The sequence below is a fragment of the Hypanus sabinus genome, chromosome X1, assembly GCF_030144855.1.
Source record: "Hypanus sabinus isolate sHypSab1 chromosome X1, sHypSab1.hap1, whole genome shotgun sequence".
Classification (NCBI taxonomy): Eukaryota; Metazoa; Chordata; class Chondrichthyes; order Myliobatiformes; family Dasyatidae; genus Hypanus; species Hypanus sabinus.
Window position 1 is genome coordinate 21,523,216 of NC_082738.1, and position 19,850 is coordinate 21,543,065.

At 40.2% G+C, this 19,850-nt stretch overlaps 1 protein-coding gene across 11 annotated transcripts in view; it reads right to left on the reverse strand.

The window, feature by feature from the left end:
• LOC132384676 (sodium channel protein type 8 subunit alpha-like) overlaps positions 1 to 19,850 on the reverse strand; it is a 231,184-nt gene that overhangs the window by 114,876 nt on the left and 96,458 nt on the right. For 9 of the 11 annotated variants that reach the window (XM_059956036.1, XM_059956034.1, XM_059956037.1 and 6 more), the window contains exons 8-10: positions 15,278 to 15,419; positions 12,310 to 12,510; positions 4,153 to 4,428 (exon numbers count right to left, since the gene is read on the reverse strand). In XM_059956036.1, coding sequence (XP_059812019.1) covers positions 4,153 to 4,428; positions 12,310 to 12,510; positions 15,278 to 15,419 — 619 coding nt within the window. Of the gene's footprint in view, positions 1 to 4,152; positions 4,429 to 9,750; positions 9,758 to 12,303; positions 12,511 to 15,277; positions 15,420 to 19,850 lie in introns of all 11 variants that reach the window. The other 2 variants (XM_059956030.1, XM_059956027.1) reach the window with 2 other exon arrangements.

Here is a 19,850-nt window from a genome sequence, read left to right on the forward strand (position 1 = left end):
ATTTGCCTCTTTGGTTCCCATTAAATCTTTCCTCTTAAAATATACCCTCTAGTTCTCAATTCCTCAACCATGGGAAATAGACTATACACATTCACCCATTGGTGGGTCAATTGTTGTATTATAGAGCACACAACATCACCCAAATTTCCTTCCTCAAAGGATATTAGCAAACCATGTTGTTTTGCAACAACAACTCAAGTAATTCATGGGTGGAGAGGCTAGCTTCTTATTAATTACAGACTTAATTAACTACTTGAATTTGAATTGCCAACTCACATCCCTGGACCAATGATGCAGAACTTGTTCCTAATCCAATAATTTAACCACAAGAAAATAAAAAAAAGAAAATGCAGATACTCGGTTCTTCCATGTTGCTAGAAGGAGATCAGTCATTATGATCTCAGAGTGGCTTGAAGATCTTAAGACACTGGCATCTGTTGAACATCATTTTTAAAAAGGATGAATATAGCATCCGAACTGTAGAGTTGCTTATCAGCCACTTGTACAAAAAGTAGTGAATGCAGCCCAATTCATCACGGGTAAAGCCCTCCCCACCATTGAGCACATCTACATGGAGCGCTGTCGCAGGAAAGCAGCATCCATCATCCGGGACCCTCAACATCCAGGCCATACTCTCTTCTCACTGCAGCCATCAGGAAGGCGATACAGGAGCCTCAAGGCTCACACTACCAATTTCAGGAACAGTTATTACCCTTCAACCATCAGGCTCTTGAACCACAGGGGATAACTTCACTCGTCCCATCACTGAACTTTTCCCACAATCTATGGACTCACTTTCAAGGATTCTTCATCTCATGTTATCAATATTTATCATTAACTTGTTTGTTATTAGTTTCTTTTTATTTTTGTATTTGCACAGTTTGTTGTCTTTTGCTCATTGGCTGTTTGTCCATCCTGGTGGATGCAGTCTTTCACTGATTCTATTGTATTTACTGTGAATGCCTGCAAGAAAATGTATCTCAGGGTTGTACAATATTTAGTGACTTATGGTATATGTAATTTGATAATAAATTTACTTTGAACTTGTGTTTTGCATTCCTGGGCAGGATACATTTCAAACAAAAATAGATTCAGAGAAGGACAAAATGATAGAAAAATTGAACTGAATGTCCTTTATCTGAATACTTGGAGCACTCATTAAAAGACAACTGAATTAACGGCACAAATGAATTAAATGGCTGTGAGCTAATGGCCATAACAGAGATATGGTTGCTAAGTGTCCAAGGGTGGGAGTTGAACGGCCTAGGATGCTTATATTTTTTAAAGAGGTAGACAAAATGCAAAATGAAGCCGGACAGCTCTGATATTAAGATATGGGGTTAAGGCAACATTGTTCTCATCATAGTAAAGCAAAACACAGAACTAGTTTGGATGGAACCAAGAAACAGCAAGTGACAAATCGTTGGAATCGTATGCAGGCCTCCAAGTGATCATGATAATGTAGCATGTGGCACATGAGGGGAGGGAAGAACACGCAGCAGGGATAGCACTATAATCAGTGGACTTTTGATCTACATATAGACTGGGCACACCAGTTATAAGCATGTGGAGAACAAGTTTAGAGAGAGAATAAGAAATGACTTTGTTGATCAATAGAGGAACAAGTCAGGGAACAGACCTCTAATACTGTGTAATGAGAAAGGGTAAGTGAACTGGGAACTAAGCAGCCTTTAGGAACTAAATTAGTTTCAATCTTTATTTAAATTCTACCTAAAACCAGCGTTTTAATCTGAATTATAGAAACCAAGAAACACAAGATCTGGGTTGGTTAGAATAGATTGGGTAACAATTTTAATATGATTCAACAGTGAAACTTCACTGACAAACTTTTAATTAGTACATTGTGTAAAAGGAAAACATTCACTTAAGGCAAAAAGATTCAACTTGAAAAGTTTGAGAGCTGTGGTTGGATAAGTTGAAGTCTAATATAAGATTAATGTGTAACCACTTCTGGCTCATCTAAAAGCAAGCAATTAGGAAATCTATAAATTCAGCAAAGGAGCATTGATAAGGGAAGAGAAGAGCGTTAATGTGCTGACATTGGAGAGGGTTCAAAGGAGGTTCATGAAAATGATTCCATGATTGATGGCTGGTCACATGAAGAGCATTTGATGGCTCTGGGCCTGTATTCACTGGAATTCAGAAGAATGAGGGGTGACTGCATTCAAATCTGTTGAATGTTGAAAGGCCTCGAGAGAGTGTATGTTTCCTATAGTGAGAGAGTCTAGGACCAGAGGACACAGCTTCAGAATAGAGGGATGACTTTTTAAGAATGGAGATGAGGAGTTATTTCTTTAGCCAGAGAGTGATGAATCTGTGGAATTTGTTACCACAGAAGACCATGGAGGCTGTGTCTTTGCGTACATTGAAGGCAAAGATTGATACATTCTTGATTGGTTAGGGCATGAAGGGATATGGGGAGAAGGCAGGAGATTGCAGCCGAGAGGAAAAATGAATCAGCCATGATGAAATGGTGGAGCAGACTTAATGGACCAAATGGCCTAATTCTGCTCCTATATCTTATGGTCTTATGGATATTAGGATATCAAAGCTAAGTGAATGAAAAATTAAAGATTCCAAGAGTTTCAATAAAAATGGGAAATAATAGCTATAACTTAATGCAAGTCCCTTATAGAATAAAGCAGGACAAATTATATGGGGAATACAGAAAGGAAATGGCAGTAAAATTAATTCAATATTTTGTGCCTGCCTTCACAGAAAGTGCAGAAAACTTCCTGGAAATAATAGAGAACATCTAAAGTGAATGAACCAAAATAAATTAGCATTTGTGAAAAGAAACAATTGACTAAATTAATCAGGTAAATCCTTTGCATCTGATAAGATGGATCCAAGCTATAGAGCTAATTAGTGCACTGATGACCATTTTCCAAAATCCTACAGTTCCAAAGTGGCTCCCAGATTGGAAGGTCACCAATGCACTCCAAGTACTTAAAAGAAAGGAGGAAAAGTGAAAACAACAATTAACAGTCCAGGGAGCCTCATGCCAGGAGTAGAGAGAATGCTAGAATCCATTATTAAGGGATTGGAAAGTAATAATAGGATTGCGCAGTTAATCTGGATGTATTCAAGTGAATCATGTTTGACAAATCTGCTAGAATTTTGTTTGAGCTTGTAATGAGCAGAAAGGATAAAGGCAGACCAGTCTATGGTATATTTGGACTCCCTGAAGGCTTTTGATAAATACTTTACATGACTATTAAACAAAATTGAAGTGCACAGTATAGGGGTAATAGATTAGTGTGGACTGAGGACTGATTAACTGACAGAAAGTGGATAGCAGGAATAATCTGGTCATTTGTTGGTCAAAGGGCTGTGACTAAGGGAGTACCATTGTTGCTCACAATCTATATCAATGATTTGAGCAAGGGGATCGAATGTTATATATCCAGGCTTGCTGGTGGGATAAAAAAAATCATGTGGCAGTGTGAGCTATGAGATTCTGACTGGGTTGTGCAGCCATACCCCACGAACTACACGAACAAGTAAAAGGTTTTCTTTCATGGCCATCACAGGCAAGGTCAAAGTCAAGGCACATTGACCTGGATCTCTGAAAATGTTGGCAGTTTTGCTGCAGCTTTCTCCCCCTTCCTTTCCAATTTACATCACACCTTGTACACTGCATGTGACACATCTCTTTCCCGCCATACCACTCGCTTATCCATTTTTTGGTACTTGGCTGAGCTCTGTCTCAGGACTTCACACAGAGCATGGAGACTGTTCTGTTGAACAGAGTGAATGGACAGGTTCATTGACATTGCAGTGTCATTGACCACAATTAAACATCTTACAGCTCCCTTGAAATGAAGCCTCTCACGGCTTCTGTCATTGTTACTGCCTAATAGCATTGTTACAGTAAAATAATCACCAGAATCTTTCTGAAGCTAGACTTGGAACATGCTGCATCCCCTCCTTCTGAGGAATTTCGATAATGTGCTCAGAGGCAATAATATAAACGTTTATTATAATTGGTTCAATCAAATCACTAAATTCATTATTCCATTTATTCACTGCAACTGTGCAGCAGGCTTTAGATGCTGAACAGCTATCTTTACGTTAACTGCGGTCGCAGTATAAGGCAAAAATTAATTGAAACAATGTAAATGGGTGTACCTGATTCATTGAGTATTTCATCCCATGCCTGGCCCTTTTACTGATTCCATTTTCAGATTCTGATTTTAAAATCTTTTCATGGTCTCCTTTTTCTTCCCCCTCCGAATGGCCTCTCGTCTGCTTCCGTTTCCTCCGCCGGTTTCTCCTTTCCTTTGCACTCTTCGAGCTGAGCTTTGACAACTCTGATGAGCTTTGTGACATTCTTCCCTCTTCCTCTTCATCCAGTGCATCTTCTGAAACTGTCCCAGCAGAAGTAGCTGTTGCAGCAGCAGCCATCTATTTGTGAATAAACAACCGGACCAATTTCAATTGGATTTGCAAAGATAAATTTTATACTGATAAAACGATAAAAGAAGAAATATTATATTAGAAAGATTGGAATAGTACCCTTTTCCCTTTAGCCATTTTCCTACAATAGACAAAAACATTTGAAATTAAATGGAAGTAGTTTCAGGCAAGTTTCAAAATTAAATTCAATATCTGCTGCAAGCTGATAAACAGCATACAACACATTACATCGAATGCATCTTGAGATTAGAGCAGGTAGAGTAATATTTTGTCAAAGTTGATACATTGAATTACGTTATTCAGCATTCAAATATAAAACATAAAACAGAAATGTGAATGATTCAGATCCGAGCTAGCTCCTCAACAGAGTGCAGAATCAAAATCTACAAAAATGAAATTAATCAATCTCATGTGAAATAGGATGATTGAAATTTCAGAACAGATTTTCCAATTTCTGAATGGACAATGAACAGTACCTCACTACTTTATATTGCTCTCCTTTTGCGCTACTTATTTAAATAAAAATATTTTTTCTTAACGTTTCTAGTTTATATATCGCAATGTACTGCTGCCACAAAACAACAAATTTTATAACATATGCCAGTGATATTAAACACAATTCTGAATTGCTGCTGTTTTAGTTAAAGAAGCTTTTATTTTTTAAAAAAAAGAAAAGGCTTTTGCAGGAAATCAGTTTCCCTGCTGCTTTAACAGGCAGAAACTAAACTTCAAGCTGGATATGCTTAAGGTAAAATTGCAGACCAAAGGAGTTTCATACAATTCCATTATATGTTCTGACATCAATAAGCATATAGAATAACCTTGAAACTAATGCATTCCAGTCTAATAACCACGGAAAGCATCAAATGGTCGAAACAAGTAGTCAAGTTAAATACTGCAGATTGCAAGGTTAATTGAATACTTGAGTACTTCACAATGGAGATTTTGAATCAACAATAAACTTCATAGAACATTTCTCCAGGAAATGCATTTGGATAGAGTTCTGTGGAAAAACTGGGCTTGTTGGCCCGAAAAGATTCTTCCCCCAAGCAAAAGGCGTGTTTAGGTGAGGAGGGGTTGATTGGCAGATGGAATCAAATGAGAGAGGTGGAGATAGTGATAGAAGTTGGTAGGTGGGAGCAGAAATGTCTGGGTAACCTCCAACCTGACGGCATGAACATCGATTTCTCTAACCACCCCCCCCCCCCCCACTGCCTTCTCTCTCTTTCTAATCTGGCCCTCCTCTTACCTCTTCTGTCACCTGCCCATATGCCTGTTGCTTCTCTTGCCCACTCTCCCACAGACCATTCTCCTCACCTATCAGAATCTTCCTCCTTCAGCCCTTTACCTCTTCCATCAATCACTTCCCAGCTTCTCATTTCATCACCCCTCCCCCATCCACCTTCCTCCTCACCTGGTCTTACCAAACAATTGCCAGCTTGTACTCCTTCCCCTCCTCCCACCCTCTTATTCTGGCTTCTTCCCCCTTCCTTTTCAGTCCTGATGAAGGGTCTTGGTCCAAAATGCCAGCTGTTCATTCTCTCCATAAATGCTGCCTGACCTGCCGAGTTCCTCCATCATTTTATGTTTGTTTCAAGGATTTGGGGCTACTGGAACCCAAAAATAAGTGAACTCTACTGATTTCTACTATGGAATGTAGCAATAAAATCTACATAATGGAATAAAGACCTCCGCCCCCTTCCCCCTAACCCCACTTACTGCTTTCTTTCTCCTGTTTCTGAAGCCACAGGGAATTTTAACCACCAAGAGGACCGCAACCTTGTTGTAGGGTTTGGAGGCTTGCGTGCCTCGATGACCCGGAGAGCTATGTTGGCTGGATTCAGGGGTTTGTGCTTTGGCTCTTGGGAGGGTCACCCATATCAAACAGGTCGAAGGGTAGAGGCCAGACTAAGAGTGGTCCACAGCTCCTCCAGGTTTGGGGGTACAGCTCAGGGCTTACAAACCTGGATGGTCAAAAAAAAAGATTGGTATTGAAACAGCAATGAAGAATCTTATATCTGTGTGCAACAGCATAGGCAGAGATGAAAGACTTTCATTGCTGTCCAATGGCCTAACAGGCAGCAAGTCAGTACGTTAGGGAATTTTAAAGTGCTAATGCAGTTACAGCTTCTTCACTGTTTGTCAGCTTCCACCTTACACAGAGGACTCCAACATTGTCACAGTATTTTTTCCCAATGCTCTGAAGCATGAAAAGAATTTTATATAAAAAATCTTCTTTGAAGATGGAATGTTCCTCTTATTGCACACTGTCCAGATAATAGCTCAGATGCTGAAAATGATGCCAATGAAAACTCTTTTCCATTCCAATAATAGGGTAATGCCAGCTTCATCAGGATAGGTAAACACAATCTAGATTGTATTCTAATTCCTGAGGAGAATTAGGAGTTTCCCCCCAGTTAAATCATCATGAACTTCCCCCCATACAAGAACCAAATCAAGTAACAAGCCATTCTTGAATTTCCACTTAATAGGATATGAAAAAATGAAAACAAATGCAAAGTCGGAACAGAAACAGGAAATGTATAAACCGTGAAAAGGAGAGAAGGCAAAAAGCAGAAGGGTTTGGATGCATTTTCTGGCATCTAAACCTTTATCAGTACTGATAATTATGCACTGGTGTACACGTCAATGGCATTGCTCCTCAAAATGGAATATGCTATTCTAATCCAGTAAATGAGTTTAACATTGGGTACATATATGGAGGAACAGTGAAAATATTCTGCATGTCATCCAAACAGATCATTTCATCCTATCAGTAAAAGGGAAAACAATAATAGAATTCAGAATAAAGTGTTACAGTTACAGAGACAATGCAGTGCGGGAAGTCAGTGAACTGCAAGGGCCACGGTGAGGTCGATAATGAAGTCAAGAGTTCATCTCATTACATCAGGAGACCATTCAATAGTCTTATAATAGTGGGACAGAACTGACCTTGAGCCTGGTAGTACGTACTTTCAGGTTTTTGTATCTTCTGCCCATCGGAAGGGGGGAGAAGAGAGTATGTCCAGGGTGGGGGGGGGGGGTTATCGATTACAGTGGCTGCTTTACTGAGGCAGCAATATGTATAGATCATTTTGGGGGGGGGTGGGGTCTGCTGTAAATTACTGAGGCAAGATTTAGGAATATAATGTGCAGCTTTGCTGACTGATCTTAAAGGCCAATACAACTGTGGTTGAAAACCAGAAAATGATGGAAATCCTCAGAACAGGCAGCATCCATGGAAAAAGAAACAAACAGCTTAAATGCTTCGGGTGGGTGAGCTTATTTCAGCCTAAAATATCAACTTTCGCCACAGATGCTGCCTAACCTGCTGAGTATTCCCAGCATTGTTCTGTTCCTCAGACTTCCAGCATCAACAGTCTTACTTGTTTTAAATTCTCTTGTTTAGAAGATAACAATGTGCCTTAACTGTTATGAAGGGATGGTCATAGAATGAACTTATATTCATAATTGCTGATTCTTTCACTGTAAGCAACTGGAATGAAGATTACCCTGAGCAGATTGAAACCAGGCCAATCACAAAATTTGCCAGTCTACCTTTGACTGACCTTTCCCTGCCACTAAATGATGCTTGCAGTCAATATACCCTCCCATTTCTATCTATCCCGATACAAGACACTCAAAGCTTGGCATTGCCACCATTACCAGTGTGGAACAGGGTCAGCAGAACTAAGAATTATTTAAAGGCATATTGCAGACATATCAAGAGACATGACTTTGTACCTCAAAACTCACTAGAGGACACTCAAGCTTCTTCTAAAGTCTACAGAACACAAAATGTTCTGCCAGCATTTAGTCCCCAAGATGCTGATGACTCCATGGGTACTTCAGTAGTAGTACTCTAGTACTGGAGGTATTACCACCATGGTGACCACACACATGGTGGGGTTTAGGACCTTAGGCCAGAAGGCAACAAGATTCTTATCAAAAGCCCTGGCCTACTCCCATTGCCTTCAGAGACAACTACCTGGGCTTTTCTTCTGCACAAAAATGGGATGGGGATGGTCCTCAATGGCAATCACAGCACAAGTTGCTGCTGCTAGGAACATGCGCCTTCAAGGAGTGGCGCTCTCTTCAACAAATTCTCAGAATGATAAAGGACGAAACACCTGAATGCACAATTCTGAATCCTTCCTCAGACTGGATTTTGGCCAATTATATTACTTTCTTTTGCAGGGGACCTGACTTAAACTTAAAGAAACAATAATGATTTTGAAACTTAAAGTGAGTGAGATTAAATTTCCAGTCACTAGTTTGCAATGGGATTGTGGCCTCAAGGACAAAGACTCATCCTTGATGTATGGAATATAATGGTTTTTCAATTATCAAGACACAGGAAATGATATGCAAGTAAAACTAATAAAGATAGAGCTGAAAGAGCAGAGTCATATAGAAGAGAAACAGGCCCTTTGGTCCAATTCATCCATACTGACCACGATTCCCATCTAAGCTCGTCCCATTGGCCCATATAACCATATAACAATTATAGCACGGAAACAGGCCATCTCGGCCCTTCTATTCCATGCCGAACACTTACTCTCACCTAGTCCCACTGACCCGCACTCAGCCCATAACCCTCCATCCCTTTCCTGTCCATATACCTATCTAATTTTACTTTAAATGACAATACCGAACCTGCCTCTACCACTTTGACTGGAAGCTCGTTCCACACAGCTACCACTCTGAGTAAAGAAATTCCCCCTCATGTTACCCTTAAAACTTTTGCCCCCTAACTCTCAACTCATGTCCTCTTTTTTGAATCTCCCCTACTCTCAATGGAAAAAGCCTATCCACGTCAACTATCTATCCCCCTCATAATTTTAAATACCTCTATCGAGTCCCCCCTCAACCTTCTACACTCCAAAGAATAAAGACCTAACTTGTTCAGCCTTTCCTTGTAACTTAGGTGCTGAAACCCAGGTAACATTCTAGTAAATCTTCTCTGTACTCTCTCTATTTTGTTGACATCTTTCCCATATCCATCTAAACCTTTCCTATCTATGTACTCGTCCAAATACCTTTTAAATGTTTTTATTGTACCTGCCTCAACCTCTTCCTCTGGCAGTGCATTCCACATACCCACCACCCTCTAGATGAAAAGGTTGCCCTTCAGGTTCCTATTAAATCTCTTCCCTCTCACCTTAAACTTATGATCTTTAGTTCTTGATTCCCCAATGCTTGAAAAAAAAGACTATGAATTCACCCTATCTATGGCTCTCATAATTTTAGACAGCTCTATAGGATCACTCCTCAAACTCGTACATTTTAATGAATCCCAACCTGCTCAACGTCTCTCCTTAACTTATTCCCAAGTCCCCGAAAGATCCTTGGAAATCTCATCAGCACTCCTTCCAATTTAATGGCATCTGATCGAAACTGAATGCATTATTCCAAATCAGGTCTCACCAACATCTTGTACAACTACAACACAACATTCAAACTTCTACACACATTGGTCTGATAGATGACCAAATACCTTCACCACCCTGAACACCACTGAAGCCAGAAGCTGGGCTCAGTTGGAGAGGGAGGTACAGAGGTTCTTAAGATTGTTAATTGGTACTGAGGTTATTATGGTGTTGAATGCTAATCTGTAATCAATAAACATCAGCCAGATGAGGGCATCGCTGCTCTATGGGTGGTCCAAGACTGAGTGGAGAGCAAGTGAGACTGCATCCACTGTAGGCAAATTGCAGCAGGTCCGGCTCCTAATCTTAGGCAGGAGTTGATTCTGGCCATGACCAGCCTCCCAAAGCATTTCATCACAGTAGATGTGCCCATTCACCTCCTCTCTCACCTCCATTCAGGGTCTCAAACAGTCCTTCCAAGTGAGGCAATACTTCACCCGCGAAACTGTTGGGGCCATCTATCGCATCCAGTGCTCCTGACGCGGCCTTCTCTACATTGGTAAGACCGATTCTAAATTGGGTGAATTCTCTGGTGCCCAAATGTTTTAATTCTGATTCCCATTCCAACGTGCCAGTCCATGGCCTTTTCTTGTGCCAAGATGAGGCCACCCTCAGGGTAAAGGAGCAACACCTCATATTCTGTCTGGGTAGTCCCCAATCTGATGGCATGAACATCATTTTCCCAGTTAAAAAAAGTCCCTCCCTTTCCCCTCTTCTTCTATTCCCCACTCTCACCTCTTGCGCTCTCACCTGCCTATCATGTCCCTCTGGGTCCCCTCCTCCTTGTCTTTCTCCCTCCTTTCTCCACTCTCCAAGCCCAAGTTCAATATCACACACATTTCTGGCATTAACTACACTGTATACCTGGTATCCATGTTTGAAATGTTTGAAAGTCCTGAATGCTTTTGGTGTGACTTAAAACACAAAACTGATTGCTTGGATGAAATGGGTGAACAATTCATTAAAAAGTGTATTATTTAAACCAATCTGTAGATTCCTTCAAAAATATTTGACGGAAAGTTATGGACCAACTTCAAGCTGTGGGAAGTTGAGCCAGAGAAGTTCTTAGATGTGCACCATAATGCGCTCATGGATACTGCTTCTTGGATTTTGGCAGGACTGTCCACTACTGCGCCTTATCCCAGGCCAGCCGCTCGTTGACAATTGCAACCCCTTGGCCTCGTGCACTACTGAAGTTTCCAATGTTGCCCCTCAAACCGCAAATAGTACTATTTTAAAATGTGTGGACAGATACCATTCAGTTTCTGAGCTGATCTGGATTGATTCCTGGGGAAGGTGACGCCACACAAAGAGTGGTGCAGATGAGAATCATAGGAAAGGTTGGTGACTTGCTTCAAAGATGGTTCACTGGCCGGGAGAGCTTAAAAATGGGAATGCTCTGGGTGAGGAGAATATTAAGATAGTTTTCCTCCAACCCCCCCCCCCCCAAAGATCATGTGGGGAAAAGCCATTGAATCTATTCAAGATTAAGGTTGTTTAGATTTTGGTCAATAAGGGAAATCTAGGATTATGAAGAAAAGGCAAGACCCTGTTGAAGAATCATATGGCTGACACCTGCTCCTACTTACGGTCTTAAATTTCATTGTATGCACAGGAAAAAGTACATTTAATCCTCCCTTATATCATTAAATGTCCAATTTATCTGTCTTGAAAGCCAAGTGAGTGACCTCACACTTGACCAACAATGAAGGCCATCTACCACAATTTCATATACCTACTCACTATTTTGCTTTCCATTTTATTCAACTTCAACAAATGGGGCAGCCAGGTTCATCGTGACATAATTAACTCCCAGCATTCATTAAATACTTTACCAGAACATAATTTATAAAGTATCAACTCATTGCTAGTCTCAAACTAGTTTTTAAAGAGATATTAGTTACCTACATCTCTTTTTTCAAGCCTCAAAGAAAATGTATCACACAGAGAAAGAAAATGAACTGCTCATCTCTCCACAGATGCCGCTTGACCTATTGAGTAATTCCAACATTCACAGCACTTTGTTTTTCTAACAATGTGCTATAAATGGATGTAGATCAGTTTAGTTTCCCCAATAAAATAACTAAATCCCAATGTGCATTCTTTTGATATTCAGTGTGGTACCGATCTTACAATTATCTTGCACAAGATTAGATATCAATCTCCTCCATTTTGGTTATAAGTTATAAAGTTCTATTGTTAGTTGGCTTTTGACAGGAAATGAGCACGAAAAGAAACTCTTTCCACAATAAACCATTTCATTTAATTCTGTGCAAGAAATAGCACAGAATTTAGAGCATCTCTATGACCAAACAGAAATAATGCCATGGTATTGTTTCGACAGATATCAACCAGAGCAAAGCTTTGCACTTAGCTTTTCCCAGAACTACTCCGTAATCATTTTCATTCAAAACCAACTATTCAAGTCACTAACCAACGCATCCTCTTGTTGTTTCTTCAACTGCTCCAGCATCTGTTTGAACTCCTGTTCTTTCTGCTCAGCTTCCTCCAGAGTAGCCTGGTTCTGTTCTTCATAGGCCATGGCTACCACAGCCAGAATCAGATTCACCAAGTAGAAGGAACCCACGAAGATGACAAGAACAAAAAAGATCATATACGTCTTCCCTGCTGCTCTTAACGTCTGCAAAAAATATAAATTTTTAGTTATTTTTCATGGATAATATAGACAACACTGATGTCAATGTATCAGTTATCCCCGTGTACATCCCAAATAATAAAACATTTTATTGCAATCTTAGTGCAAATCAAATAAAATTTGAATGAGCTTTAAAGTCGTAAAATTATTTATTTTGCCAAACGAAGCAATTATTTTACTTATATCTAAATCTCAGTTAAATTAGCAGCAAATCTGTTTTTGCTAGTGTTAATAAGTGAAGACTTTTGGCTCAAGACATTGGAAGAACTCTGTTGCTCTTCTCTGACTAGTGGCACAGAACGCTTACACACCCCTGAACAAATGGGGCCTTTGATTAACATGCTGGGAATACTGAGCTGCAGAGTCACATCACTATGTGCTGGCTTGGTATTTTATTTGTGACATGCAATGCACACTTCACATTTTTAATTATAGATTCATATCGCAGATTAATATAAGCAGCCAGAAAATATTGTATTTCACAGTAATTTCTGCTGGAGCTTTGTCACTAAGTTGGAAGCACTAAACCACAAGAAGTGTACCAAGTTCAATGGCTTAGTATCCAGGATCATGAACTTTTCGGTTCCCCAAGTTCAATATCACACACATTTCTGGCATTAACTACACTGTATACCTGGTATCCATGTTTGAAATGTTTGAAAGTCCTGAATGCTTTTGGTGTGACTTAAAACACAAAACTGATTGCTTGGATGAAATGGGTGAACAATTCATTAAAAAGTGTATTATTTAAACCAATCTGTAGATTCCTTCAAAAATATTTGACGGAAAGTTATGGACCAACTTCAAGCTGTGGGAAGTTGAGCCAGAGAAGTTCTTAGATGTGCACCATAATGCGCTCATGGATACTGCTTCTTGGATTTTGGCAGGACTGTCCACTACTGCGCCTTATCCCAGGCCAGCCGCTCGTTGACAATTGCAACCCCTTGGCCTCGTGCACTACTGAAGTTTCCAATGTTGCCCCTCAAACCGCAAATAGTACTATTTTAAAATGTGTGGACAGATACCATTCAGTTTCTGAGCTGATCTGACGATCAAATGCACCATGCACTTCAATGCATTTTATTCTTTTGGGTCAGTGCAAATACATTGAGCTTCTGGGTAAAGAGAACTAGCATCTTAATGGATAAAGACTTCACAATTTTCCATTTACTGTATCTCTGGAAATTTCAGAACACACAAATAAAACATTTCTTGAACTCAAACAATGGAGGAAATCAGCTCAAATGGTCTTTGCTTAGTCTATTTCTCTCAGAGGAAGGCTTTCTCTAGCACATTTTAAAACTGTAAACACAATCTAAATACATTCAAAGCAAATCTTCCTGTATTGTTGAGACATTTTTTGAACATTAGGAGAGGAATAGTCTTTCACTAAAATGGCAGCCCATTGCTTGCCAGAATTGGTGATGGAGATGGCAGTATTCAGCATAATTTTTAAAAGCTTCTGAAGTTGTTTCCATTCATCTGCAGATTGTGAATGTTCCGATTTCCCCAGGTCTGTAGGAAGGCAGCCTCTGTTGATTGGCTCTGGGCCACTGCAGGGAAGCAGCAGCAGGTTGAGATCCAGGATTACTGCCAGCAGCGGAACTGCTATTTTCATCACAGTTGGCCAAAGGATGCAGTTCACAAGGAGCCAAGGACCAGAAATGAACAACACCAATGACAATTTTGACACATTTAATAAACAAAGCATCTTATATTCATAGCTACAGGATTCACCTTCCCCATTCTGTGCAACCACTTGAACAGTGAGTTTTCACAGCCATTGGTTTTGTAAACATCCTCTATTGATTCACCCAGCTGACCATTACTAATGAACGAGCCCAGACAGTATCTTGGCAAACTATTAAATCACAATGGACTTTACAAAAAGGCTCTTTCTATTTTACCACCCACCCCCAACAATGTCTCACACATTTCTCTACAGAGTGATTAAGAACAAGTGAGCTTTGGGTCATTTTGCCATCATCCCTCGTCAAGCAGAAGGAAACAACCATTTGCAACATCACAATCATAAACAGGCAAAATTAAATTCATTAACTCCAACAAGAAAATCTCCCAACATCAGTTTTCTGCTGAAGAAGCTGCGAGTTTAAACTTTGCCCAAATATGAAACAAAATACAACAAAGATTTATTTTAATTCAAAGAATGCAACTCATATGTGTAAACAAGAGTGAATAATATGAGGTATAAATGCTTAAAAGAAAGCAGATCTCCTTGTGCCGTCAAGTGCTTAAAATGTCATGTGCACATCATTCTCATTCACTTCAACAACTCATTCTCAAAAAGTCAATTAACAAAGCACAATCTGCTCTTTATAAATTCATACTGATTGCATCTGTTTAGTTCTGCACTTTTAAATTTCATCAAATGTTAAATTGTGAGCTGAATGTTTATTCAGAATTGAGAGGGCAGTAACCAGTCTACATATTTTAAGATTTATCCCCTTTCTTGAACAGTACTGTACCATCTGTTGCCTTCCAGTTCCTTGGCAAATTTCCTGTTTCCAAAGATACACAGAGTATTGTAGGTTTGTCCTGCTGGCTCCTCACTTGGAAAGTCAACAGATCCAAGCCCAACTTTTCACTTAAACTTTTGCTCAAAACTATTTGGAATAATTATTGTCAATAAAAACATTTTTTTTTTGAACATTCAGATTGTCTACCAAATTCAAATGGATACATTGGTTTAAAAAAATGTAATATTTAAAAAATACAACATCTCCTTACTTACCAACTGGTACAAATTTTCCCAGTAGTCTTGGGTCATGAGTCGAAACAAGGCCAGAAAAGCCCAGCCGAATGTATCGAAGCTGGTGTACCCATAGTTAGGATTTCTTCCTGCCTTCATGCAGGCGTATCCTTCAGGACATTGACTAGAAGAAAGAAATCAGGCAAGTATGATACCCATTTCTTACAACAGAACTTTGTGCAAGTTTACATTTTGTATTAATACAAATATACATTTTTTAAAATCAAGGGTAAACCTAAAATTTCCAAAGATGCAGAGATAAAACATCACTGACTTCAACAAATCATGTGGGCAACACTTCTTGCCCATTTCCTCTGTTATATCCTATTCTATCACTTTAATGGAGAACAGTATAATTATTTCAGGATCACTTCCGATACAATTACTAAATCAGCTACTTGGAGATGCAGAGCAGGGAATTGCCCAATTTATTCACCCACCCCCTCCCCTTTCTTCACCATAGAGTCATACAGCAGGGAAACAAGCACGTTGGCCCAACTTGTCCATGCCAACAAAAATATCTAAGATAATCTCATTCACATGTGTTCGACCCACACCCCTCTACACCCTTTCTATACATGTACTTGTCAACAGGGATTATCAACCAATATTGGCAGCTTGATCCATGTACCCATCAGCATCTGTGTGGAAAGAAAATTCCCCTAAGATCCCCTTTAAATGTTTCCCCTCTCTCCTTAAACCTATGCCGTCTAGTTTAGACTCATCTCCTGGGACAAACACTGACTATCCACCTAATCTATGCCACTCATGATTTTTATAAACCTCTAGAAGATCAGCCAGCAGTCTCCTACACTCCAGGGAAAACAGGCCCAGCCTATCCAGTCTCTCCTTATATTTGAAATCTTCTAGTCCCTGAAACATCCTAGTGCATCTTTTCTGTAACCTCTTTAGCATCCTTCTTACAAGAGGGCTACCAGAAGTGAACACTATATTGCAAGTGTGGATCACCACTATTTTGTACAATTTCAACATGGCGTCCAACCTTTGCACTCAGCACCACAGCCAATGCAGGCAAACATGCAGGGTCTTTTTCACCACCCTGTTTACCTATGTTGCCAGCTTCAGGGAACTACCGTTTGTACTTATTACCTCATGTCTCTTTTCTACACCATTCCCCGGGACCCTGCCACCCGCTGTTTAACTTCCCAAAATCCATCACTTCAAAGCTGTCTGAGCTAACTTCCATCTGCCATTCTTTTGTCCACTTTCCAGCTGATTCTGATCCTGTTGCAATCTTGGACAATTTTGTCTACCACACCACCAACCTCAGTGTCATTTGCAAACGGGATCATCCTGTTACCTGCATTCTCATTCAAGTCATCAATATAAATACGATAAACAACAGTGGACCCAGCGCTGATCCCTGCAGCACTCTGCTGGTCATTGGCCTCCAATCTGAGAAACAACCCTCCATGACTAATCTTTGATTCTACCTGCAAGACAATTTTTTTAAAAATCCAGTTGGCTAACTCACTCTGGATTGTGTGTGTACCAGACTTAGTGAAAAAGGTGACTTGTGCAGACTTTGAAATACTGAAGAAAGTAAATACAGACAAAATTAATGGTTTACTTTTTACTTTGTTAAATACAACTCACTAAATAAATCTTTTTTCTCAGAATAAAGCAGGTTGCTCTAAATTCATACACCCAAAATATTGGAGGAACTCAGCAGGCCAGACAACACCTATGGAAAAGAGAAACCAGTCAATGTTTCAGGCTGAGACCCTCCTTCAGAATTTTCGTCCTGATGAAGGGTCTTGGCCTGAAACATCAACTGTTTACTCTTTTCCATAGATGCTGCCTGGCCTGCTGAGCTCCTTCAGCATCTTGTGTGTATTAGTTAGATTTCCAGCATCAGCAGATTTTCTCTTGTTGATCTAAATTCATCTTGCTCGATATACTGATGGAAATTGTTAGAAGGGGTATTTAATACTCCCCAGTATTAAGCAACTGAGTGGGAATCCGGTAGATGATAGATATGTACCAGATACATAACTAATGAGAAGATGCAAGTCATCGGCCTTTTGCTCCGGAGAAAACAAAGCAAAAGTAATCTGGATACACTTTCCTCCAGTGAAGAATGCTTGACACTTGCTTAGCACCAGAGTTCTTTGGAACATACTAAATGAATGATAATCAAAATAAAAGAAGTTAACATTCAAACCGCTGATAGGTGTTCAACATCAACAAGATGGTCCCTGTTGCTGCAAGACTTGGGACTTTCATTGCAAAACACCACCATGGAACATTTCATACTCTGCCACCCTTACACAGAAATAGCATTACTTAAAATTGCTGGCTGCGTAAATCACAACACAATGCAGGGAGAGTGTGAAAGTACATTTTAAAGTGTCAGAACAGGCGAGTGAAGGAAAATTAATTTGTGAATTAATTTGCCTGGTATAGACCAGCAACAGCACCTTTCTTGGTCAGTTGCCAAGCCTTGTATTATTTATTGACAGTCAGTTGGCTGGGAATGGGATAAAACGCAGGAATACCCTCAGGTCCATGACATGGTTTCTGTTGTGGAAAAGATATCAGCCAGCATTTCCTACGCTTTGACTAAACATTTGTGTGATAGCACATTCACTCTCTTCCTCATTTATAGTTTGGAAATGCACAGGCTTTGCACTGATAATCTTTGAATATTTGATTCAGTTAACAAATGCTCAACAGATAAAAGAATTTGACCTCCACTGACAGCCAGTTTCCAGCCTGAACTGTATTACCTTTCTAATCAAAGAGCCGAAACCAAACGCAAATCCAGTCTCATTCTGGGAGCCAGACCCATTCGTCAGAAACAGCTGACTGCAATTAATATTAAGCAGCTTAAAAATTAAAAATAGGGGACGAGTCTTTTCCTATAGTTATGAAGGCAATACACTCGCAGCCCACTTTGGAAATTCAAAAGATATTGCACCCTCCCTTTCTGGTTAATCTATTCAATGACTAAATGGTTTTGCTTTATTGACAGTCTTAAAATGTTCACCGTTTCAAATAATCTAAGGCAATTTACAATAAAGTACTCTGAAAGCCAAAGGTCATTTGAATAGGTATAAACCACATACATTGCACAAATTTTCACCTGTACTGACAAAGATTGAGTCTCCAGGCTCCACACAACTATTATCATCCAACAATCTAAGCAGAATTTGAAGCATTTCACACTAGGTCCTTTGCTCGCCATTTAATGAGACACTGGGAGTCTGGAGCAGGCAGCTCAAAAGGTGTGGAAGAGCTCGGGATTGTCTGGTACATCACTTTAGCCATGGAAATACTCACTTAACAGGCACTTTCATCGTGTCACCGCTAAGCAGCACTCTTTTATTGAAAGCTTGAAAAATTATTAGGAAGTTCAAACGTTTTCCAAAACAAGACATACATATACAGTTTTTTAAAAAAAGGTATTCTTAAACCTGGGGAAGTCAGGAAATATCTGGGTGCACATTGGTGTATCAACAATATCTCATTGGTGTATCAACAATAGCTGAGAATGGGTCAGCAAGATACTACTTTAGGATATAGAGAATAATGAGGCTGCAAAATTGTCTGACATTGGAAGCAGTCCCTCCAAACACTAACTAATCTGGATGGTGTTATTTGGAAAACTGGGAATAGCTTTTTCTTTCCATCTTCCCAAAACCAAGGCTGGCTCATGGTTCCCAAAAACTGCAAATTCTAGCTTCCATGATTAAAGAATAATTGACAATTACAAGCACTGACAGAGGGGGTTAGTGATCTTAACAGAAGAGATAATGGGCATTTCTGTACTTAATGAACAGCTTGTTCCTAGAGTGTCTTCAGATTCATGTGACCAGGATATTTACTTCAAAGCCATCACCAGAGAGGTGTGAGGTATCCTGCAGGTCAACCTTTAAGCTACACTAGTGTCTGGACTGCTCCCTTCATGGAGGCCAAGGTGACAATGACTTACATGCACTGCATCATCGGATCAGCCGAGATAGCATTGGCAGCTCATCTCCAATTGCTGCCCAGTGAAGCGTCAGAGAACTCGTCCATGCTTCCTGCTCACCAAGCAATGATGTAATGTCAATTCCTTTTAATTTCAGCCAAGAGAGAGTGGCATCTTGGCACTGATGCCAACTGAGAATCACACTGCAGAAGCAAAATGGCAAGACAACAAAATGGAGACAAGACACTGCAGATGGAGCAACGAAAAATACAAACTGCTTAACAAACTCAGAGGAGGCAAAGTGATCCAAAATGTTGGCCATCTCCTTGCTTCCACGGATACCGCCTGACCTGCTAAGCTCCTCCAGTGGTGGTTCTTTTCCCATTTTGCTACGCAAGTCCTTTGCGTGGTTGCTCTCTGGCTGTTCAGGATCCCGAATCCGCTCAGCATCCCATGAGGAGCGCTTGGTCATGACGTTTTGGTGCCCTGCCCATTGTACAAGAAGCCTGAGATGGCTGGTCTTGGGCCATGTCGAGGGCACTGCTTGTGAAGTCATTTCAAGAAGTGAACTGGCGCTCTCGAGAGAGGTGACAGCATCACCCCGAAGCTGCACTCCAGGCC